General features: G+C 36.5%; 1 protein-coding gene, 1 long non-coding RNA gene and 1 pseudogene across 3 annotated transcripts; 2 read left to right on the forward strand and 1 right to left on the reverse strand.

The window, feature by feature from the left end:
- Positions 1–7,930: 7,930 nt before the first annotated feature.
- Positions 7,931–8,601, reverse strand: LOC133705280 (fe(2+) transport protein 1-like; annotated as a pseudogene).
- Positions 8,602–16,730: 8,129 nt separating this feature from the next.
- Positions 16,731–21,646, forward strand: LOC133704175 (transcription factor bHLH49-like). 2 transcript variants are annotated; one of them, XM_062128943.1, is made up of 8 exons: positions 16,731–18,760; positions 19,210–19,437; positions 19,526–19,591; positions 19,690–19,758; positions 20,037–20,123; positions 20,212–20,412; positions 20,812–20,892; positions 21,010–21,646. In XM_062128943.1, the coding sequence occupies exons 1-8, from the start codon at positions 17,819–17,821 to the stop codon at positions 21,031–21,033; spliced, it is 1,698 nt and encodes a 565-aa protein (XP_061984927.1). In that variant the 5' UTR covers positions 16,731–17,818; the 3' UTR covers positions 21,034–21,646. The 2 variants fall into 2 exon arrangements, with proteins under 2 accessions (XP_061984927.1, XP_061984925.1); XM_062128941.1 differs by having other exon boundaries at positions 16,732–18,760; positions 20,812–20,899.
- Positions 21,647–21,959: 313 nt separating this feature from the next.
- LOC133705071 (uncharacterized) lies at positions 21,960–25,732 on the forward strand. The gene is made up of 2 exons (XR_009844188.1): positions 21,960–24,219; positions 24,981–25,732. It is a non-coding gene; the product is annotated as an uncharacterized LOC133705071 (long non-coding RNA).
- Positions 25,733–25,765: the final 33 nt, after the last annotated feature.

Here is a 25,765-nt window from a genome sequence, read left to right on the forward strand (position 1 = left end):
GTTTTCCTCAGAAGCCAAGACAATTTCAGTTCCCCACTGGAACTTAAAACTCCACCAGCCAATAATAATAACTTATGCTCTATGACGCAAGGAAGTTCAGTTTAAAAGGTAAGTAAGTGAAACAATACTACTGAGTTTATATGACCATTTTTTTTTAATTAATTATATTTTGATGACTCGTTAAGCACTTGCAATTTGGGATTAGAGGGTCCATCAGAGGGGGATTATCAACTAGTTAACATCAAGTACCTAAATCCCATCCTTTTCATTTTTCTTTCTAAAGCTTTTTATGGAACCTGAGCCTCCGGGCGAAGAAATACCCTGCCCAGGTTCCTCTTGATCTTCTATTATTTTGTCAAGGCAAAAACACAAGTCGTTGAAGCCATAGCCTTGGTGATATTGATTGTCCAAAGTCAAAATTGAACTATAGCAATGTCAACTGAACAGTTTGCCTACATGATAAGGAAGAGGAAGTCAATGGAGTTCATTATTTTTTTGTTTCTTCTTCTTCTTTAAGGTCTTAAACCATGCGTTTTATTAGGACCTTATTACTAGCGGGGAGACATTGCTTTTATCAGTAACTAGACATCAGTCCAACTGTAGAGCAGTTCACTTGCATCATTGTGATGTTGGGGAATATGTGCCTCTTCAAGAATATAAATTTCTGGCTTTCTTTCTTGAAGCCTCAGCACTAGGGCATGCACATACATTAGAGCTATTTTTTTTCCTTTTTCTTATTTATCATATGCCCGGCTTCTCATCTACATCTCCTTCTGGCCCACCAGTTTGGACTATAATATCAACAAGATTAATATTATTAAAAGAAGATTAGATCAAAAAAGTCTTAACAAATCTTAGAGGTAGCAACTTGCAAACGCAAGTGTGTGTATGCTATTTGTTTATCAGAGCTGAATATTCCATTAATCCCTCTCTCTTTAGTTTCTGCAATAAACTATGCTCAGTTTAGATGATCCCCCACTATGGAACTTCATTTCAACTTCCTTTCAGCTCTTAAATTCTTTTCTAGATCAGAATAAAAGTTAGGGATGATAAATTAAACAATGATATTTCATGAAGCACATCCACAGAAGGCGAAGCTCAACTTGTGTTTGGTCATCATGGGGCAGCCGATTATTTGTTTCTTTGTGAAACTTTTATTGGCTTCATATTGGTCAATGTGCATGATGCATTTCCATGATCTGAAAATTAAGCTGCAAATAGATTTGGCAATCCCCTCATTAATTATTAAGCTCGGTGATGGATACTGTTTTTTTTTTTTGCCCCTGAACTTGCATTTCTCTTGCAACCTGCCAAAGTTACTTGCTATTTCTACAAGATTGTGAATACAAAAGCTGAAAAAGAGGTAAGAAAAACAGAACAAGAAAAGAAGTCTGCTTTCCTTGCTGAACTTATTTTTTTTGGGATGTGATGGGAACCACTAGTGATTGTCCTTAGTATATGGACTATGGTAGTTTCACTTTTGGTGGTGTATTTAGTGCAAGAATGACATGGTGCAAGTAGTGAGACAAGAAAAAAGTACTGACCACGCCCCTTGCTTTTGATGTGCGATCAATGTGCTACGTTTGCTTATAGCCACATAAATGGAAAATATGAAGCTAAAGCAGCCATTTAGTTGTGATTTACCGTGATGGATTTGACATTCAGTAGCTGAACCAGTTCAGACACTCAATTTGTAAATAAAGAACATTTTCTGCAAAGAAAAGGAGGGTGAAAATCTTGTTTATACCATGTAAAGCCTGCCAAACCAAGTTGGACAAGACATGATAGACCGAAGGCAAGTTATGTGGTAAAAGCGACACAAAACTAAGATGTTCCATGGCTGCAATTGATAAATGTGAGTGCCTGGTACATGCTATTTCTGGAAGGTGAACGGCATGCCAACCATAATCTCATCAAGTACAAGATGCAGCAAATGAATGTTAAAAGAGATCAGAGGACAAATCTTGTCCTTTTAGATATGATTTTGCAGGTTTTCCTCTCTTAAAAGAGATCATGGAACAAAAGGAAGCATCAGAATTAGAACCTGCAATACTTTTTAGACCCGAATCGTTGCAGAGGAGCATTTAGTGCAGGGTGTCATTGGTAAGGTTAGGCCTATATAACATACACGATCATTACTCTAGCAGAATCAGCTTATATTACACATTTTCATAGTATTGACTGCACCGCTATCGTATCTCATGCTGTTATTGCTAAGATGCTACAGGGAAAAATAAGAAAGTGCCATGTTATCGATAGATCCATCAAATCATATTTTGCATGATAAACCTTCAGGAAATGCCAAAGAATGCACAGAACAACACTATGCAAACCCACGCAAGAATAAAATTCATGAAGATGCTTTGATTTGATTAATCATTGAACATATTGGAGAAGGGCTAATTCGGGGTCCTACCAATTAATAGGAAAACAACAAAACCAGAAAAAAAGATATCATCAGCAACCAATATAGCTGCTGCAACTTGTTTTTCTTATCCACAATTACAAATCCCCCATCTATACATTCCTAGTCTAAACATATAGCCATAGCTGAAACGCAGACACGGAAAGAGAAGGCACCGTCAAAATGACTATTATGAGTGCTAGGTACGGAGGGGGACTGGATTTAAAAGCTACCATATGGTGCCCAAGCATCATTTTTGGGAGGGTAACACATAGAATTGAAATAACTGATCATGCTCCCTGCTGGGGCCATATATTACCGTGGGTGCCTGGCGCACCTCTCTTCCACAAAATTGCACCGCCTGTCAATAACCTCCGATAAAGGCCACTTGCATCTTCCCCCCTTTCTTTGACTAGTATGGAACTTACAGGAACAGGCATACGAAAGCAGGATTCTGGCAAGAATATTACTTAACCTGCAGCTCCATAAGTTATTCATCTCTGCGTAATTAAGATTTAAACCTGCATTTCGACTTGAATATATGAATTCTATAGATGCCCTTTAAATCTTAATTTCACAGCAAATGAACCAGGGACATGGTGATAAATACATTAATTAAATATGTAACTAATATGAAAATTAAAATCTGGGCCACTATGTGTGGCTTTTTACTGCTTTTGAAAGATGCATGCAGTTTCTAACGAATTTCTCTCCATTTTCAGTTGCATAATCATCTTTTTTTCACGCGTCACCACCTGAAATGAGGCTCCTGAAAATTCCATGAGGCCACAGGACACCACATCAAAGTCTTTTTTCAAACTTTTTCAGGCTTCTCCATCATGGGCTTGAAATTTTTTGGTACCATCATCTCTGTACCGTGTGTGCATTGTCTCCACCTTCCCCCCACTCAAACAACCCAACTTTAATTTTTTCCTTTCTTTCCCTCACAAATTTTCTAAATGGGGCCATCGCATTTTGTAGTGATTGGTTGAATAAGGATAAGCTCTCATCATCATCATCTACCATTTGTCTGTCCTCCTCTGCTATTTTTTTTTCCATGATCTCTACATTCTTTAAAAAGCCAATACACCAATACATATTTTATAATCTTCTCATTAGCATTGTTGTCCACAGCATGTAACTTTGTGTTTTCTAATAATGATGGTGGACGGTGCATTGAGAATAATATTACTAATCCGCTAGCACGCATGCATTTAATCCTGCTCACGTATGATCTTAAGGTCGTAATCCGCTAGCAACGTGGATATTAAAAGTTGTTTAGCTGTTTCTAAAGGATCAATTGTCAATATTGTTTAGTCACTAATCCATGTTATTTTGATGTGGCTAGCTAGCACGTCTCCTTAATCTCCTACCAAGCTATTGCCTCTGTGTGGCGTCGTGTCAAACAACGAGAGATCAAAAGTTTTTCGACAGTAGCCTGATTGATCATTTGATATTTGCTTGCTGAAAGGATTGGTCACCGTCATATATTCTTCCTAGTAGTATCATGGAGTCAGACTGTTGCCAAACTTGCAACCAGTAGACGTGCCACAGTGATCCATCTCTATCCTATTCAAAACAAAATATTGTTATAAATGATCCTTGGTGAAATATTTTTCGTGCAAAGCTTCTCCTGTTAATTGATAGGCTACTTTCCTCTAGTGCCATCTCTTTTAAAAAATAAAATGAAGGGGCATAGGTTCCAATGTTGTTATGCTGGGCTTGATGATATTCTAAAATTCGAAGTGATTAGAAATAGGTTCTTTAATGATTAGATATATTATGAGTTAATTAAAGGTTTTAATAATATAATATATTCTCCATGATTTATAAAACTAGTAGCTTGTAGCTTGTTGTAAAAAGTCTTAAGATGTAGAATAGTTTTTTTTTATGAGATTTTGAGACTCTCAAATAATAAAGTCATTAACTGTTAAATAAATAGTTACAATAAATAAGAGAATGAATATCTATTTTTAAAAATAAAAATATTTATTATTACTTTTGATATTATAAATACTATGAAATTAAGATTTTTTTTTTTGAAAATAGAGATTGTGAATCCTTTAATTATTTGTGTGATTCTAGAGATAATTCTACTATGAAAAACCCGTTAAAAAGATATATTTTAAGGATTTAAGAGGTTTTTATACTCTTACAATACTTTTTAGGATAAATATTCATGACATTAATATTAATGTGAGATGTGATATTCTTAACATTAATATTAATAAAGATGAGAAATGAATATCCCTTATATTAATATTTTATGTTAATATCATAAGAATAAGTAAATAAAGACTTATGGCTCCAAATAAGGCCTATACTGATTTTCAGGCCTTTAGCTATTTGTACTTGACATATTATCGAGCTTATAGTTAATGGGTATATCAGCGAGTCAAACTTATGCTCATTTAGGCTTGACATTTAGTAGAGTTTAAGAGCATTAGGTATGACAGTATGTTAGACTCATGGCCAATTAGGCTTAGCATGCAGCCAAGTTCAAGGTTGACAAGTTGAGAAGACTGCTAGAATCATGTTCAATTGGGCTTGGTGCATAGGCAAGCCTCCGGGCAATGAGACTGACTGTTTGTAAACCCCGTGTCTAATTAGGCTTAACACGTAGATTAAGTCTGATAGCTTGCCAAACCTCTATCCACTTGGGCGTGGTACAGTGCCCAACACAAGGGTGGTGGGTTTGGTAGCTTGCCAGATCCATTTTCGTTTGGGCTCGGCATGTGACCGAGTTTAAAGATTTAGGAGATTCTGATCTATGATTGAACTTCTTGATTGAACTTTGTTCCATGATTCAACAAGTTGCAAATTTTTAAAATTAGACCAGGTTTAGGTAATTCGTCTAGGTTTTCTTGGTTTTTTCCCTTTTGTTTAAGTTGATATTTTTTTTTAATTTTTTTTATAGTTCTTTTTATTAGATTAACATTGAGTTATTTAATAATTTAAATAGATTAACATTGAGTTATTTTTGTTATATTATTTAAATTATCATTTAAACCAATAACTCAATATTTTTTTTTTTAGGCTAGCACATTTGTTATGTAAAAAAATCTTAACCCGCAGTGAAGCGTTGGTATACTCTATACCGACACTATGTGGAGAATGCACAAAGCCTTTTACTAATCATCAACATCGTTGAACCTAACCAAATTATTAAGGGGTGAGCATGTCAGCTTCAAAGCTTTTTGGTGTCTCCATTAGCAAGTTAATTGCATCATGGCCTTGAGTTTCAAGCAGTACTTGAATGAGTTATGGTTAGGAATTGGGAGTAGACCTAAACCATACGTGTGGCCACCATACAAGATCTTCCTTGATCTGCTTTAAATTTCTTCTGTCTAGTGATGCATTTTTGACTGTTCAAATTATTTGCTTGGAAATGCAACAATTAGTCCTAAAAAAGCCATATATCCTCATCGGGAGAGAAAGGTCTCTCTCTCTCTCAACAGTAACAAAACCATAGCTATTTTGTTTGTGTTCGTGGGGAGAAAATTGCACTTTCAGTAATCAAATAGTCGTAAGTGGAATTGGGTCTTATGATAGCATTAGAAAAGTAATCAGGCTGTGCTTTGTAATTCTTTCATTTTTCTCTCTTGTTTTTATATGTAAAATATCAAGCTCCTCCATATCCTTGTGATTGGGTTTAGCAGATTATTAGGTGTTAAACTGTTAATTATGGTCAGACAGGGAAAAAAGAATTTTCTTTGCTCCAAAAATGAAGTAGTGGGAGACTTCTGGAATCATTTCTTTATACACTTAAAGATGCAAATATAATCCAAGAAAAACTGGGCCCTAGTACGCGAAAAATATCATCAGATGAGGAGCAGAGGAATGCTACGTTCACACAGAAAACCAAAGCCACTCACTCATGAGAGCTAAAGAAATGGTCATAAGTGGCAATCATAGCAAATTTTGATTACAGCTTGAAACACTAAGAGGCCTCCTATCGCCACCATTTCTTAATGGAGAAACTTTAATTTGTTTGCATTTTCACTTGCAATTTCACCATAATATGACCACATTGTCATTTGTCCATCCTTGAAGATTTCTTGTTCCTTTTAGCCTTGTAATTTGTGGTCACAAATGTCTTAATGACCCAATCAGAAACCAGATTTTTCTAAAACTTAACAGAGTTTGTAACATAGACGTGCTTATTTGTTTTGAAAACTGGAAACTAACTAGAACAATCTCAGATTCTCAGCACCCTATCCCATAAGAGCCCTTCAAAGCTGGTCCTTGCTCTAACCGGCAGCCGGGGAAGGCTTAGCAAAATGAGTCAGAAGTAGGACCAAATAACTTCCAGATCAGTATTGCCACTATGGGTAGCAGTAATACATCCGGTGAAGCCTGTTCAAGACTCTATACTTAGGACCTGAGAGATTTTGAGGGTGCCCTTTAATTCAATCAGAGCCATGTTACTTGACCTTCTCTGAAATGACGTGTTCATGGATGCTTAGCAACCCGAAAAACAAGCGGCCCTACAGGCTACAAGTCACTTCCTTAATGCTGACCTGATCTTGTTGGTTTTAGCTAGCATTGACAAACCTTAAAATAAGATTCAGTCCTTTATGATGCTTTACTACGATCTGCTTCTTAGAAATCACCATGTTTAGTCTGGGTAGTGGTTAACCTCAGGTTTTGGACAAACAAGCTTCAATACACTTCGATTATAGTAATATGAACCTCTGTCTATCTCAGGATCTCTCTCTTTCTGGCACAATGGAAAAGGAGAAGCCAGCACTAATGACGAAGGCAGGCAACTTCCATCCTAGGAGCAGGAGAGTCCCACTGTTGAAGCACGAAATCATGACCAGAACCCAAACGAGCAAGAAAATCAGCACACTGGTGGCCTTCGGCGGATAACAATGCTTGAACCTAAATGTCAAGCCTAGATAAGAGCTTCATATCAAGAATAAGAGCAAGATACGGATGGCTAGCATCAAGAGGATCCAAAACATATCTGATCACTTCCATAGATAGAATTCGATTCTACTTCCAAACAACTACACCCTAGCTCCTAAGCTAACAAATTCCTACGAACTTCTCCCCCTGGATCAGGATTATTGGATCTCTGCTGCTTGTACTTTTGCATTCAAATGGACTACATGCAACTAGATTCAACAGAACATTCCCAAGATATGAAATGAACCAGTAACTTATGACTAATTTCCAAAGGTTAGCATGCATGCAGTTGGTCTCTCTGTCAATTTGGCTATCTGAAGATATGGAAAGAAAGTACTCAAGAACTGATTTATTTACTATGGCTTAATTTTTTTCCTGGTGGAGTGCCTATAGACCCTGCTGAAAGTTCTGTTTTGAGTAGCTTTAGGCAGTGTGCATCTTCTTGAAGGAAGAACGAATTTGTATGGATCGCATATGAATTTGTATATTAGGGGGTGTTTGGGAGCATTTCAACCAATTTTTTCAAAAAACTTACCTATATTTTTTGCTTTAAAAAATAAAAATAAATTATTTTGATATATTTTTAAATAAAAAAAATACTTTAAAAAACAGCATTTACTCATTTGACAATCCACTTCCCAGAACGATTCCAAGTGGAGTTGTTGTAGAGAAGAAGAACGCCAGGATTGCTTTTATCTTCATTCCATATTCAGCACGATTCCTCAACAAAATTGAATCCTTGTCATTAGCCCCACCATTAAATCCATGGCAATGTCCAACATGTGCACCACCATTTTCAACATGCCCCAACTCTTTCTCCCCATTTTTCGCTTTCTGATAACCATTTCCCCCACCACCTCTCTTATGAAAACCATGTTTCTTGTAGTAACTCAACGCGAAAGAATCGATCATGAGAGTCACTAAAGCATGCAACATGGCAACAAAAGTGGTGAAAGGAAACTTCTTCCAAGGATATCTGGGCAAACAATCGGACGACAAGTAGTTAAAAGAGTCTGGTAAGACGTGCATCAGTGCATGTACCCTGTCGCTAGGACAACACCTGAAGCAAATGCTCTGACCACTGCACATAAATCTCTGTCAGGCATAAGTGCAGGGATCATACGTGAAAATAATGGAAAACACACTCCAATCATGCCTTATCGTGGCGTCCTCCTCTTTGAACTCTATTCACATTGTTCTGCCATGGTTGTTGCAGGCAATGTTAATGACAGGAAGATCAGGATCAGAGAAAAGGTGAACGCATTGATTTTTTTGTAGGATGCCATGTAACAGTGGTTGTTGCTGTGAGATAGAAGTGAAGTCAATTAACGTGTGATTTACAAGCTTGTCTTCTCTGTCTGTCGAGAGTGAGTTTATTTACGGTCGAATTTAGGAGTTTGATTTTTGCGTTGAAATTCTATCTCGCTTTGATTTCAGGGGTCCCTTCCTTAGATTTGAATTGCAAAATGACGGAAATGACCTTGATCAGCTCGCGGCGTGACTGGGGTTTATAGCTGGAAGATTGATGTGATTTTGTGTGTGAAGTTGGGTTTTTTTGAAACAGAGTGGGAGTTAATGGCTGGCGCGTGTCCGAGTAGTCAGATGCCTCCAACCCATCCTTCTTTAGCACACGTGGCATATTTATTAATTTCCAAGAATATCTAGCTGGCAGGGTGAAAGGTGTTGAATCCCTGAACGACTTTGCATGTAATAGTCACGTGACTTTATCAAATGAAAACTGAAAAAAAATCTATTTTTTTTTTAATTTTAAAAAAATGATTATGTTAAACTTCAAATTTGTTCACACACTAATTGACCCAAATAATTTGTTAGTAACTAACTGCACCTCAGCCTATAATCCCGTACATGAAATTGTCCAATCGGGGTTCCTCCGTGTTCGCCTCAAGGAGTTTTCAGATCTCAGTTATAAAACTATTATTAATTTTTATCATTTATTTTAGTTTAAACATGTCTTTACTTTGCCTATGCAGGTCGCTGTGCCGCCGCCAAACCCTAAAGCTTTGAATTGGTTCTGTTCTCTGCCGGAGTCGGATGGAGTGTTTCCTCGGTTTTTCCTATCCAAGGAGCCAGAGGATGCGTCACGCAAACCACTCTATTTGCATACAACTCTTGGAGTTTTTTGGGATTGGAGCGGCGATTTGCTTTGAACATTCCTCTTCTTGTGCCCTATAAAAGGAGACTAGGATCAGAAGGTTAATTTCGTTCTTTACTACTCGTAACTTTTTTCTTAGTATGAATTTTGTGATCGTCGGAAACTATAGTTGATTCTTGGCTTTGACATGGCAATGAGTCTACTGAACTCAATATTTTTTGCATTTTTGAAAAGCAGAGTATTCAGTAATGAAATCACAACAAAAATATTGTATTTAAGGAATTGGTCTGGCAGGCATCCATTGGGGATATGATGCAGGTGTTGCTGTTAAGATGGCTTTCTCTTTGTTGGGGTGAAAGTGAGGGTTGGAAAAGAACAGAAATTAGGAGAGAAGTAAGGAAATTAGATTTCCAAATTTCATCTGACATTAAAATATGATGAAATATAAAGATCACATTTTGCCGAGATTACATCCAATCCAGTCAATGAGGGAAAAACAAGTGATTAGGGCTAAACAGGTGCAAGCCATGCTATAACAATGGAGAAGCTCTCTCTCTCTCTCTCTCTCTCTATATATATATATATATATATATATATATATGTATGTATGTATGTATGTATGTATGTATGTATGTATGTATTTATTTGTTATTATTATTAACGTAGATGTTCGGGTCAGTTTGTGTGTATCTTAATTCCATGAACTCTAAAGTTAATGGACTATGTAATTCTCCTTTGGCTCTGAAAAAATTTAAATTTATAATTATTAGGAACAAACTTAAGACCTGACTAATTGAGTTGTCTCTTATAATTAACTCTTTTAAAAATACTTTAAGAACCCTTATTAATGGTCCCAAAAAAAACCATTACAGTCAAATTAAATAGCCGTACACAACACTAGCTTAGCATAAAATTCCAGTGAATCAAACTTCAATTTGCAAGAATGTGTTTGCATTGGTTTATTATATATAAAAAAATCAATTATTCAAATTGCAATTCATTAGTTGGATCCATCCGTTCAAAATATGGAGATGTTTTTATTCCTCTTTCAGGAATAATATTCTTATCATGTAAGATTACAGGTATTGATGAAAAATCAACTAGATTTGGTTTTAAGAGACGATGTGCTCAGATTTATTTCTTAAAACAAATTGCAAATAACTTGGTGGAATGTACTCTCATACTTGGCAGTTGGGACTTGGGACGGTGGAAAAAAATGGTTCGGCTCATTGTATGGGCCGATATATCCGTTACCGGGCTCGGGCCTTGTAAGGCCTCTATTCCCTTGCCCCAATTTATCTGAATGGCCGATGCCTTGTATTGTCAAGTGTCAAAAATGAAATGTACCGTATAATCAATTGGCGATATATATATATATATATATATATATATATATATATATATATATATATATATATATATAATTGATACATCCTTGAAAAACTAATAAAATTAATGCACCATATAGATTAACTTAATAATATGTTTAGCACGGTCATTTTAAGACTTTTGTTTTTTACAAAAAGACTTTAATTATTAGCATATATTGTACAGCATCATTGACAATTTTCAATATAGCCCGGAGCTAATCCATCTGGTTTTTTTTTTTTTTTTCAAATTCTATAAATATTTTCACATTTGACAGCAAGATTCTCTAATAGAAAAATGAATAAGAAATGCCCGCAAAAAACATCAAATCAAAGATTTATAATGCAGTTGCGGGATCCCATCAAGTCAACTTCAAGCTAATAGATGTAATGTATGACATGTCTATTCCCTCCCAGTAAATGAGATGTGAACCACTTCGCCAAGAAAAGGCTTTAATGTAAGACACGTTACCCTTCAAGGCTTCGCCTAGCACATGGTCACAGGGGAAGAAAAATAAAATTGAAAACACATTATTTGCTTCTGATAAAAAAAGTATACGTCAAGATTTCCATTTGAGGGATGCCCACAAAGCTAGAACCTCTCTGGTTCGCACTCACCGAACTTCAATGAAGAAAGTAGAAGCACTTTTGTTTTTCTCTTAGTAAGAAGAGCGTGCTCTCGAGAAATCTTTGGGTCTATACCTCACTTAGAAAGACATTAATTGCCTTTATGTTCAAGAGTTTCTAAAGGGTTTCCCCCTAGATGGATCGTAGAGTAAGACTCACAAGGATGGTCCTTGGTTTGAGAGATGTGATATAAACTTGTGAGATCGATGTTCATATCTCACATTTATTTCATAATATGTTAAAATTCACTTTCCTTGGTTTTAATTTGGGCGCTTCCAATATTTGAAGTCATGGCTCTATCACAATCAACAATTACATTGAAATAGTTATACATTTATTCAGAATTTGATAAATTTGCACTAAAAAAAGATGAATTTGAGCCCCTCGTCATGAAGAAAAAAAACCCAAGAGAGAAAAGAGAGAGAAAGTAAACATACACATGAAGCATGGAGATAATAGTGAATGTTAGGTCAATATAACCATCACCGCCTTCCTTCGTAATTAATATATATTTAGAGTGGATGTTTAACTCCATGCCTTTGTACATACGCATAGGCAGGTGCTTATAATTGTTCATGGAAGCATGTCATTTTCTGGTTTCATGAATTGGATGGAAACAAACATTGTTAAGTTCATAAAGATTGTAAAGATTATTTGAGAGTGTCAATCATAGAGTAACATGGCAAAATCCGATGTGGACGACAAGTTTTTGACAGCTTCGTTTCGGTCAAGGTTAATTAGGCTCTCATTGATTAGATGTTAAAACACTTTTGAATCAAACATGACCTTAATTGATTGTAATAATATTTACATATTTTTGCAGGCACAAAATTGTACGATCTTTTTAGAAAGACCATTGTGCAATTTCTAATAATGGACGTATAATCTAAGAAGGAAATTCTTATGAATCACATAATATATCATGACCATCAGATCTTCATGGAAAATTCTTCATTGAGCAGTAAAACTAGCTCGAATGCAGACCAAGCTTATGTGGGAACCGATGTTGCTAAGGTCAATTAATACAACATTGTCTCAACTCCCAAAGCACCTAATTAGATATTTGTTTTCGAGTGGGAGAGTAGTAATGGGAGTGTCTCAAAACAAGATAAAATCCAGCCTCTAAAAGTGGATTGCTTACAGGAATATAGTCGGTCCAAATGTGACGTGTCTCAGCAATTGTTAGCCAACACCAAGAGCTGTGGGCGTAGGTGTCTCAACAAAACAAAAAAAAAAAGATGATGAAGAAGATAGTTTTATAAGCCAATGGAAAGCATGGTGATTTTTATTTATATGTATTGGACTTATCTCGAACAATTAATGGAAAACAAAAGAGCAAACCGTAACCAGCTAAGGCTTTCGAGAATCAATAGCTATCTACCAAATGTCTGGTTTTCACACATTTGTGTGCGCAATGTTATAAATACTGCAGTACAAGATCCTAAACCCTAAAGATATTTTTTTTCTTTGGGACAATCATCTGCATTGAGCGGACATAGAGTTTAGAACAGCCTGCACTCTTTCATCGCAATTCTCCAACCTAGGGTTCCCGTACCTAACATTTAGCTTTCATACGAACACGATCAGATCAAAGCTTAGTGAGAGAAGAGAGAGTGAGTGAAAATTATCAGAAAAAGAAAAAAAGCACAAGAAAGGTACTTACATTTTCAAGGGGGCATCTTCTGATGATAAAAAGAAAAACAAGATTCAGAAAAGTGGACCAGAAGAGACTTGCAAAAGCTTGAAAACTATATACCCAACAACATCTCATCATGTTTTGCAATGATGTTTACATGAAACTCATTCGACTTTAAGGCGATTTTATCATGGCCCAGCTTGCAGACCCAACTCTCATTCTTCCCTCTCTACCATTCAACATCTTTGCATCTCAAGCATTGTCACAAGATGTAATGGTGGTTTCGTCATAATTTCTTACCATTCTGTGTAATGTAATGTAAGCCGATCGAGACAGTATTTGACAAGCATCATGGCTGTAATTAACGTCTGCTATATGTACATTGCAGGTGTAATGATATGCATAATTCTTTTTCCCATTAATTCTTGTTTATTTTTTTAATATATGTTATTTAATCACAGTCAATTGATTTATATAAGTACCACGTACCTACGGTTTATTTTAATCTCTTATTAATTTCTAATATCTGTGTGACAATCATCTTGAGGAGATTCGGCTCCACCAATCTCCTCGATACACTTAGATCAAATACAATAGATTTAATGGAATTGTTACTTGACTTATATCTATTCTTAATTACGAGATCTCACTTGCAAGATGATAACGATAAGTGCTAGTCAATTGAGCTCGATCGTCTGTAAATCCATGGCGTATAGTTACAAAATGTTAGTGCTTATTTACGCCCTTGACGAGTGTATACGCCTAAATATTGTTGTTGTGTGTTGTCGGTTTGATAATTACTTAGCGTTGCATGGCTCCATTACTGCAGCTAACACCCTTTTTCAAGTAATAAATATATATACAGGGTTTCGAGAGTCGTACGATAAATATGAACGCATGATAACCTAGCTATTTTCAACTACAGTAACAACATTGTAGATTGTTGTATTACTATATATAGTTTTATTCGTTCCCGTGTCTGACAATGCGGTAAGATTATATTTTTAAAAAATTTAAAATTTTTTATATTATTTTGATATGCAAAAATAATTTTTAAAAAATAAAAAAAATATTATTTTAATATATTTTCAAACAAAAAAACACTTTAAATTATAACCTATTCTCGCTTAATTATCAATAATACAGTCTTTGATTTGGGTTAAAGAATTATAGAGCTGTGCTTAAGAGATCTCGAATCCTGATTTGATTTGTTGCTTGCTTGGTTCTAGCTTTTCCCAAAAGAAGGCCGTGTTCTATATTACATAGTAATAATTTAGAATAAAATAATAATAAGATTATTGTCCACAATAATCAACATTGTTGTATACTGCCATATACACGTAGACACCAATCAATTGGCCTCCTGTAAAAGGGCAAACAAATACAGGTGGCAAAAATATGCTCCATTTGCCATCTTCTTGGCTTACTCAAGATCCCTTATTTTCTTTCATAGGGTGGTGGTAGGGTTTATTTATTATGAACGATAGCCTTCTGCCCTTCCCTTCTGGACTCCTACACCTCCACAGGTTTTTGTCTATGGTTTCTTCTGCATTGTAGAATGACTGGCCTTCTGGCCTGCATTACACCGCGACCGGATTAATTTTTTAAAAAAATTAAAAAACATTAATGATTTTAAGAATATTTTTAGTTGTATTGTTAGATCGGGTCAAATTGGTTAATATAAATTATTCTAACTCTTTTTTTAATTTAAATTTTTAATTAAATTGTACTAGGGTTAACCCAATTTTATGCTAGTTTTAATAAGAATAACATACCTAGAAAAACCAACCCAATCAATACAAATCATTTCCACCCCTCTCATGGTTGTTTTTTTAACGCTCACGGCTAAAATCTGTTTGTTACTGTGTCTAATAATGTCTTTTAAAAATATATTTGATTTTTAAAAATATTAAATCAGTATTTTTATAGTGTTTTTTCATGATTTTAGTATGCCAATATTACAAATAAAAATAATTATTTTAATATATTTTTAAATAAAAAAATTTTAAAACATAAGATGAATTCTGAACAACAAACACACCTAGATGTAAAGATTAGGATTTGTAAAAGCAAAGTGGGAGAGAGATTCCTTTATTTTACAGCTGGGGTTTTTGAGATTTTGCAAGTCCCGAGGCCAACTAATAATGACACGAGAGAGAGAGAGAGAGAGAGAGAGAGAGAGAGAGAGAGAGAGAGAGAGAGAGAGAGAGGGACAGTCCATCAACAGTATAAAGGAGTAAAAAATTGCAGCCAGTTTAGAGAGAATCATTTAAAAATATCTTTAATTTTATTTTTGAAAAAATCCATGGATGACCGAAGCAATTAAGGAGTCCAAACTCTTTATGGGTCAAATCTGAGAATGTAAGGCATGATGATCATAGCCATTCGATTCAGTTACTTCTGCAGGTGATTCCCCCAATTTGCCAAAAAAAATTAATAAAAAATTGACGTCTTGAGTCTTCAATAGCTTGCAAACTCACAATTCGGATTTTTAACCATTTTTCTAAATCATTTGACCAAGAAAGATCCAGGTCATGTATTTTTATATCTCAATTTGCACCAAGAGATTTTCTTATAAAACATCAAGGAAATTCTCTATAGATAACATAAATAAATTAATCAATTATGAATCGCCATCACGTATGCATAAGCTTTACATATACCAGAGAACTCTTCAACTGGGCTTGTCTGTTATACAAGATACTCAACTGTAGATGAGGTGGGTAGCAAGCAGACTCTCTAAATTTTTTCCAAGAAAATTTGATCTCAGAGTTATGTCCGCGAGGAAGAGCATGACTTGATCAGTTGATCCCCATGAACACAGCATTTAGACTAGACTAAACTAATAACTCATCCTGGTATGCAATGCGATGCGATGTGTTGAGTTTCAGATAATACAAAAATGAGAACGCTAGATTGGGAACAAGATTTGCCAGTTGTGTCCAGATTTATGAACATCTACAAGTCATTGTTTACACCACAAAAAACCAGTACAGAAATAAGAAATTATTATTCATTATTCTCAGATTTCAGTTTTCCGGGTCTTGAACAATCAAAACAGCTAGCCAAGAATACCAGATAAGACAGTCAAGTTATCACAGTAAGGTACAGTACAGGACTGCAGTTTCTTAGTTTATTTTTCTGAAGAGCACAAAAATATGCGAGAAAATGAGGGTAGCTCGGGTCCTTGATCAAACAAACCATTCATTGAAAAGCTCTTCTCCCGAGGATCTTTTCAATGTAAGGACAAGCTAAAATAATACTTAGTGAAAGTTGGCAGTGTCAGTTGCTAGCTAAGCTATGCAAAGAAAAGCCAGGACAGAGTGTTGTTGAGACCTAAGAAAGTAGAGTTATTAACTCCCAATTAGAAGGATAGGTGTTTAAAGTTCACTTCTTTGGTTTTTTTAGTTTCAGCTTTGAGATTAGTAGCAAAATAATATATTCTATTAAATTCATTAAATTGATATGATAAATGTATTGGACTACTTTAATCAGAAAATTAATTTTCATTATCAGGTAAGATGGTTTGAAAATATGGCCGTAGGATAAAAAAAAGAGAGGTGGGAGACTGGGAGTCGGTAAAGGCTTAAAATAATTTAAATTTTTTACAGTAGCAGTGGCGGTGGTTAATCATCAAGAGCTCTCTTTTTTATGCAAGCGTGGGTATAAATGCAGGACCTTTGCCATTACTCTTCTCTTTCACTTTCCCTTCAAGTTCACGAATACCCATCTTTCATTTTATCTAATAAGTAAAAAAGGTTGTTACTTTCTGTCTTTCGATGTCACTTGTGTGTGTTTGGGTGTATGTGTGTTTGAAGAGCTGAGGGACGGAGGTTTGTGAACAGAGCAGAACCCAAAGAACTCAATAAAGTTGTTTTTGAGTGGAAAAAGGCTTTAACGAAGAGCAGGGTACCAAAAGTCGCACAGAATCTGAAATGGGTATCCTTCTCTTGCCACTTTTAGCTTCTCTGCTGCTGCCTCAACTCTGACTAGGGTTTTGGAGGGACTATTTATTGTCCTGAAATCAATGTTCTTTTGTTTTCTTAATTTGACTGCCTTCTTCCCGCACACTTTTCCAGCTTTCCTTTGAAACTTTTCTTTTTACTAGTTAGTACTATTTGTCTTGTTTCCTGCGTCCTTGGGGCTACTTTACTCTCTTTCAATTTGGAGTACACTTCTAGTTCTTTGGTGGGTTAGCTTTGGAAATGGTGGCAATTCTGTTTCTTTGATCTTTTGGTACAAATTTTGGGCTGTGGGGGGCCTTCAAGTTCAGTGCTTTGGTGTTTTTAAGGCCATTAATTCAAGTGGGTCTTTCTTGTTTAGTTCTAATAATTGATGTCCTTGTAGATTGGTTAGCTATAGTTATAGTTGCCTTTAGGTAATTTCCTTCTGTTTGGTGGACTGAGCTTTCGAAGGAATATCTTCTTACCACGGTGAATTCTGATGTTTCTCTTACTGTAAGTTCAAAGTTTTTATAGTTTTGGTTTCGGTTGAAGCTTCTTGACATAGATAGAAGAAACTAGTGGGCATTGTTTAAATTTATTTTACTATTTCCTCTACTTCTTTCAGCCCCTTCCTCTTTAATCTTCAGCTTATCTTATTGAGCCAGTAGAGAATTCTGTACGGTTGGTTAATTTTGAGATATACTTTCTATTTCACTAGAACTCTATAAACTATGTATTGATATTTCAAGCACAACTGTAAACTGTTAGAGAAAGGTGTTTCTGCTGGCTACTTTTGCTTATTCTCGAAAAGGAGAGATGGATATGAGTGACAAGGATAAATTTGAGTTAGAAGAGAGCAATGATAATCCTATCAACTACCGTTCACCTGGTGTTATGTCCTTAGACCGGCGATTTAACAGTACAAGTATCCCAAATTCATCTCTGGGTTTGGTCCCCACTGATAATCAGATGTCAGTTTGTAGAAGAGATCTAGCAGAAGCAGGTGTTGCTTCTTGCTCTTCTGCTTCTGTGATAGATTCATTTGGACCAGCCATGTGGGAACATCCCACCAATTCACAGAACTTGGTTTTTTGTGATATTAATGTTCAGAATATTGCAAGCAGTTCAAACACGGCAGGGATTGGAAAAGGATTCCCTGCTTCATTGAGAAATGGTATTGATAGAACACTAGAAATGGGATGGAATCCACCTAATCCAATGCTGAAAGGTGGAAATTTCTTGCCAAATGCCTCTGGGATGCTCCCACAAAGCTTATCACAGTTTCCTGCTGATTCTGCATTCATTGAGCGCGCTGCCAGGTTTTCGTGCTTCAATAGTGGGAATTTTAGTGATATGGGGAGCCCTTTTGGAGTTCCTGAGTCTATGGGTCTTTTCTCGAGGGGCGGGGGGATGATGCAGGGACCAGGAGAGGTGTTCATGGGCAGTGGGATGAAATCAGTATCTGGGGGACGAGCTCCTAAGAATGTTATGAATGCCGTTGAAGCTTCCAAAGATGTTTCTATGTCTGTTAACCATATGGCTACGGAAGGGAGCCCTCTCAAGAATGAGACAAAAAGTGAGAGCCGCGCGCGATCTCGTGATGAAGCAAAACAAGGTATGGGTGGGTCTGGTAATGACTCTGATGAAGCTGAATTCAGTGGTGGTGGTGGTCAAGATGAACCGTCAATGTTGGAGGGCAACTGTAGGGAACTTTCAGCTAAGAGCCTTGGCTCAAACAAAAGAAAGAGGAACGGACAGGTAGCAACCATGCTTCCTAATTGTTTTCTTAATTGTTGGTATTTTGATTAAGGTTCCGCTTGGTATAGGTTGATTTAAGCTGTTTTTTGTAACTTTTAAATCATTGGAAAGTCATAAATATGTTTGGTTAGGAATAATTTTTTATCTAAAAAGTTACACTACCTCGCTTCTTCAAAAGGGTTGATTTGAGTCATTATGTTCGGTTAGAAATATTTTTTTATTTAAAGAGTTATACTGCATCTCTTCTTCTTCAAAAAAAAAAAAAAATTGCTTTGAATCATTTTAACCAAACATGCTTATAATTTAAAGTCATTTTAACATATTTTTTTCATAAGTTATTTATGAAAAACAAAATTTGAATTATGACTCAAGTCAGAAGTCACTTTTCATAAGTCATGCCAAAAGGACTCTAAATTGTTTGTGACGAGCATTTTTTTTTTCGGTGGTAGGATGCTGAGCTTGATCAGGCCAAGGGAACCCCTCAATCTGCTGAACCTGCGAAGGGTAGCCCTGAAACTCAACAGAAAGGAGACCAAAAACCAACTTCAACTACCAGCAAGGATGCTGGTAAACAAGGTAAGCAGGGATCTCTTGGTTCAGATCAACCAAAAGAAGAATATATTCATGTCAGAGCTCGAAGAGGCCAGGCAACAAACAGCCATAGTCTTGCAGAAAGAGTAAGTTCTTTTTATTAACGCATAAATGGAAATTGGAAACAAATTTTATTTTATTGATAGGGTTCTAGATGATTGATTCTGACTGCAGGTGAGAAGGGAAAAGATCAGTGAAAGGATGAAGTTTCTACAGGACCTTGTACCTGGTTGCAGCAAGGTTTGTTTGTTGGTTTTGATAGCTTAAGACGTCGTGAATTCTTTGGATAACTCAATTGCTAATGTAGTTCATGTCATAATATCAATTGGATTTTGCAGGTCACAGGGAAGGCAGTGATGCTAGATGAAATCATTAACTATGTGCAATCACTGCAGCGGCAGGTTGAGGTAAGGCAGTGAGAATCTGTTCCCATTTTCAATTAGCCCATTACATTAGCACCATGAACTATTGAATTTCATCAAAAGTTTGTTTGGATATCTGAGCTTGATTATGTGGATTATTTTCTGGACTGGTTTAAATGGAGCAAATTACTAGCTTATATGGTCTTTCTCTTAAGCGCTTGCATTTGATGCAAGGACAAGCAATTGTAATTGTAGTCTCTCTGACTGTTATTTAATTTCTTTTGTCTTTGCCTCTTTTGAGATTGCTTTTTATCCTTTTGCAGTTTCTATCAATGAAACTTGCAACAGTGAATCCGAGGCTGGATTTGAACATAGAAGGACTCCTTGCAAAAGATGTGTTTGATCCCAAGGTTTGCATGACCAAGAATTTGCTAATGGATCACTAAAATGCAACTTCATATGCTTTATCTGAGCCACAAAAATACTTTGTATTGTCAGATTCTTCAGTTGCATGCTGTTCCTCCATCCTCTCTGGCATTTTCCTTGGAGATGCCTATGGCTTATCCCCCATCACATCCATCTCAACCAGGACTTATTCCCACAGCTTTTCCTGGAATGGACAATCACTCTGACATAATACGTAGAACCATTAATTCCCAATTGACACCCATGACTGCAGGATTCAAGGAACCTGCTCAGGTACATCTATAGGTGGATTTTTATTTACTGATTACCTTGTTGCTTGTTTTTTTTTTAAAAAAAAAAATTCACGTATAGTAGTACATGGTGCTAGAAATACTTTTGCATGGAAGATTTATGTGGATAAGATCTAAATTGGTGCATTGCATATAGAAATTAATCAAACCCTTAGGCATAGAGTCTCTAGGAATCCTTTATGCAACCCTTGCACGATAATTGTGGACTCAGACTTTGCATGCATATTTTTGTCTCTTAATCAAAACACTTGTGATATCTTGACCTTGAACTGCAATTGAAACTTTCCAAAATTTTACCAGTTAACTGAATTATTATTTCCACTTGGCTCTTCTGAATCCCTTGTGTTACAATTTGCCTTCGTTTTGATATTCTCGACAACAGCTACCCAATGTATGGGATGATGAGCTCCGCAATGTTGTCCAGATGAGCTATGGAACCAGTGCTTCCCACGACAGCCAAGATGTAAATAGTATGACTCTACAGTTTGCCATATAATATGACTCTACAGTTTGCCATATAATATGACCCGTGCTATAAGCTAAATGATCCTGAGCTGAACATGCATCTTTTTTGTTGCAGAGCCACTGCCACCAGGCCATTTGAAAGTTGAGCTTTAATTTTCTCCTTGGTCTTGATGCGTTTTATCCTGGCCTATATGCCTGTATTAATATTCTCAAGGATTAGAGAATGGAAAAATCACAGATGCTTCTGGCTGTTCAGTTTGAAGCCTGGAGGTTAGTTGCAGGTCAACAGCAGGATTTTGAGAGTTTGGATGGCTGGCACCTGTTGTCGAGCTGGGGTTTTACCGGTGAAGGAATTCAATACCACCCCCGCCGCCATGCTGCTTTCGTTTGAGTATTGTAGTCCTTGTTACCAGAAATGCGAAATGGATAATCTTGAGGGTATGAATTTAAAAATGTATAGAGTGACATTCCAATGATCTCAAAAGATAGGGCAATGGGAAGCTCATGTGTAATTTACAAAACCATGGGAATTCCCTCAGTGACAGTATGTAATATTATTCTTTTTTCTTTTTCATTTTCTGTTGTCGAGCCTGCAGTACTTATGGCTTCTGGGATGCAAATTTTTTACTAGCGTTTGCCACTTAAATCAGGTCAAAAACATGTAATTATTATAGCGCTCTGTGAACCTCAAGTTCTTATAGTAGTTTAGTTCTATTAACCTAATAAAGTAATAAACCCTAGGCTTTCATTTTCAACAGCTCATTTTCCATATTAGTTTAGTGCTATGCAATTGTTAAACCCTGCTATCTTTTCAACTTTCAGTCAAGTAAAGTTGCTTTTTTTTTTTTTTTTCCGGGAGGAATGTTTTTTATCGGTTTCAAGTTTGAATTATATGGTTATTTATATATTGAAAGTCAACATAATTATTAAAAACTTGTAAAATTAGTTGGAATATGTAAACTCTTTTTTTTTACCTTCCCATCCCCGCCAAAAATAAAATTGTCAATAAAACAATGTCGAATTCATCTAACTCCTACTCTTCCTTGCTAAAACGAATCCCCAGACCAAGAACCTACGCACTCCATGTGTTTGACGAAACGCCTCAACAAACTCTTTTCATGGAACACCATGCTTTCTGCTAATTCAAAATCTGGGAATTTATCAAAAGCTATGCAAGAGATCTTTAGTATCATGCCAACCGAGATTCCGTCTCTTGGAACTCGTTTATTTCGGGGTATCTGCGCAATGGTTCAGTTATGGAGGTAGTTAAAGCTTATAGCTTGATGTTGAAAGATGGTGTTTATAATTTGAATAGGATTACATTATCGACAATGCTTATGTTGGTATTGAGTCAAGGGTGTGTTGGTTTGGGTAGGCAGATTCATGGGCACGTAGTGAAATTTGAATTTGGGGTCTATGTTTTTGCAGGGAGTCCTTTGGTGCATATGTATGCCAAAATGGGATTAGTTTCCGAGGCAAAGCAGGTTTTTGACGAGTTTCAAGAGAGGAGCATGTTAATGTATAATACGATGATTACAGGGCTTTTGAGTTGTGGGGTGGTAGAGGATTCAAAGAGGCTGCTTCATGATATGAAGGAAAGAGTTTCCATTTCGTGGACAATGATGATCACAAGGCTTTCAAAATGGAATGGAGGCGAAGTTATAGATTTGTTCAGAGATATGGGGCTAGAAGGCATTGCGATGAAACAGTATACATTTGGCAATGTGTTGACTGCATGTGGGGGGCTTATGGTTTGAAAGAGGGAACGCAAGTTCATGCTTTTACACTTAGGAATGAATATAACCACAATGTCTTTGTTGGTACTGCTCTTGTTGACATATATTGCGCAAGCAGGCAAGAGAATGACATATAAGAATGTTGTCTCAGGAATTGCTATGTTAGTGGGTTTTGGCCAGAAAGGGTTCAGCAAAGAAGCTGTTAGGGTTTTTGTGACATGCAAAAGAATGGGATTGAACTAGATCATTTTACTCTAGGAAGTGTAATTAACTCACGTGCAAATCTAGCTAGCTTAGAAGAAGGTGCCCAGTTTTATTGTCAAGTCCTAGTTTCTGGTTTGATTTATTTCATAACCGTCTACAATGCACTCATTACTTTGTATGGTAAACGTGGAAGTACAGAAGATTCCAATCAGCTGTTCAATGAAATGAATTTCAGGGATGAAGTCTCTTGGACTGCATTGATTTCAGGATATGCACAATCTGGAAAAGCCCACGAAAACAGTGGATTTATTTGAAAGAATGCTGGCGCAAGGTTTAAAACCTGATGCTGTTACATTAATTGCAGTCCTTTCAGCTTGTTCTAGACCGGTGTTAGTACTTAGTGGAGAGAGGAAAACAGTGAATCAATGCTAAAAGACCATGGAATAATTCCTTTTTATGATCACTACAGCTGCATGATTGACCTTTTTAGTCGAGCAGAAGGCTTGAATAAGCCAAAAGTTTTATCAGTAAGATGCCTTTTACTCCCAATGCAAGGCAATGAGGAAATTAGAAAATTGGCAGCTGAGTCTCTTCTAGAACTAGAGCCCCAGAACCCTGCAGGCTACATCTTGCTCTCCAGTATCTATGCCGCTAAAGGAAAATGGAGTGATGTAGCCAGACTAAGGAGAGGAACGAGAGAAAAGGGAGTGAGAAAGGGACCGGGATTCAGATGGATCAAGTATAAAAGCAAAGTTCATATTTTCTCAGCAGATGACCAGTAAAGTCCTTTTTCTGATAAATGCTGAGCTGGAGAAATTAAATCAAAAAATGATGGAGGAAGGGTATGTACCAGATGCAAGTTCAGTTCTTCATGATGTTAAGGATTTAAAGAAGATAAAGATGCTTAACCACCATAGTGAGAAGCTTGCAATTGCTTTTGGGTTGCTATTTGTTCCTCGTGGCCTTCCCATACGAGTAGTAAAAAATCTGAGGGTCTGTGGGGATTGCCGCAATGCAACTAAATATATTTCCAAGATTACTCAGAGAGAGATACTTGTAAGAGATGCTGTCGGGTTCCATTTATTTAAAGATGGAACATGTTCATGTGGAGATTTCTGGTGATATACATCTGTTACAGTTCAAAGCTGCGTGAACAAGATTACAAATCAATATGTACCATAGATAAACCAAGATCAAGAGTTTTTGAGAAGCTACCAGAGATAAACCAAAGATCATGAGTTTTTGAGAATTGAGACGGTGATCGTGCCTGCTTCGCAGGAGTATCACTAGAGCTCTAGAGGAATCCTTTTTTCTCCATCAAGGATTCTAGAAGAATGTCTATATAATCTTGAAAGAACCAAGATCCCTGATAGTAAAAAATGTTGGTATGTCTAAACTCAAGCTACATTTTTCATATCTTATTCAATTCCATGTACTATGGCATGAATGTTATTCTCATGCATGTGACTCTCATGTCATCCGTGTCCCATGTCCTTTCTATTAATCATAAGTTCTATGACATGCGTGCACGCACACATGCACACACCAGAATCAAGCATAAGTGTATAACACAAAACTCGAAGTGGGATTCAAAAGGTATTGTCAGGGCCAAGCTGCTGCTGATAGTTCTATGTATCAACTATTTTACCAAAGTTAGTGACATAATTGTTACATTGATCAAACCAGTGAAGCTGAAAATTATGTAGCTTTCAATCTCTCTTAAGTCACTTAGTAAACTTGGACATCCATTTATTTGATTCAATCAATAATTAGATATTTCTAAGTTGAGAGCAGATCACGAAATGTGGTATTAGCAAGTCTGCAGAACTCAAAAATTTATCAATACATGCCATATGAATTAACAACCCACATCTGTAACAAAAGAATCAGTACATTACTAGGGTGGCATATGCATTTTTTTTGCATCATGGAGCCTCCCTGGGCTCGCATGCTGACCAAAATAAATTACCTTTCAGAAATGAAATCGAAAAGAAAAGGGAGTATTTTCCATTTTGGAATTATGAAGAGTATAAATATACAAAAGGTGAATCTGAAGAACACATGGATGATGAGGACACAGACTTCATTCATATTGCTGTGATGTTTTGATGGACTCCTCTTGACTTTGCTGCTGGTTCTGCATCAGGTTGAAGAGAAGCCGGTTAGAGTAAAAAAAGAAAGAAGGCCTGCTGGATGGGAACCTCAGTATGGGATTAGAGAAGATAAAAAGAATAACCTGCAACTTGCTACATATGTCAATTACTTCAGCTAGAGGAGCCCAATCACCAAAGTTCCTCTCAATGAACTGATAAGCTATGCCACTCTTTTCCCTGCCAACTATAAAGAGTCCACCCTTTATTTCACCTTCTCCTTTGAAGTTTTGCTCACTTCCTGTAGCTTTTGCACGCTTGTAATTTGCAATAGCTCGGGGATTGAAAATAAATCCTGAAATAAAACTGTCCTTAAGTAGCTGCCCACCACCAAGAGCTTTGAAGAACTTCATACTCCTATCAAAGAGCACAACACCACCCCAATATCGAGGCCAGAAGTTTTTGACCTGCAGACCAACAGTAGCACATCAACTGTTAGAGAGAGAGAGAGAGAGATTAGATCGTTAAGCTGAAAGTCCTTTAGATACCTCTGGCTCAATATGTTCATGGAGAACTGCAAATAGTCGAATTCCCAGTGCATCAAATATGGGTTTTTTGGCATAAAGCTGGTGAGCCTCAGCCCTGCACATGATGCACCTGTTTTGAAATTCACAAGTAAAAGATATGTCAATTTCATGGCTTAAAGGGCAGCTGACCATACTTAAAAAGTTTATTTATCCATGTTATTGGGGAGCATTCGAGTCTACATATTTTGCTATAGCTCATTAACGGGCTTTTGATTTCTTAAGCTTCCCACATATTACCCCTACATCTTATTGTT

The sequence above is a fragment of the Populus nigra genome, chromosome 10 (assembly GCF_951802175.1).
Source record: "Populus nigra chromosome 10, ddPopNigr1.1, whole genome shotgun sequence".
In the NCBI taxonomy this organism is placed as follows: Eukaryota; Viridiplantae; Streptophyta; class Magnoliopsida; order Malpighiales; family Salicaceae; genus Populus; species Populus nigra.

Bases quoted from the DNA above. Each gene is read 5' to 3' on its own strand.
- LOC133704175 (XM_062128941.1), top strand. From the start codon at position 17,819: ATGGATATGAGTGACAAGGATAAATTTGAGTTAGAAGAGAGCAATGAT. The intron at 20,124-20,211 runs GTTTGCATGACC...TTGTATTGTCAG, and splicing joins AAGATGTGTTTGATCCCAAG to ATTCTTCAGTTGCATGCTGT. The intron at 20,413-20,811 runs GTACATCTATAG...TCTCGACAACAG, and splicing joins GATTCAAGGAACCTGCTCAG to CTACCCAATGTATGGGATGA.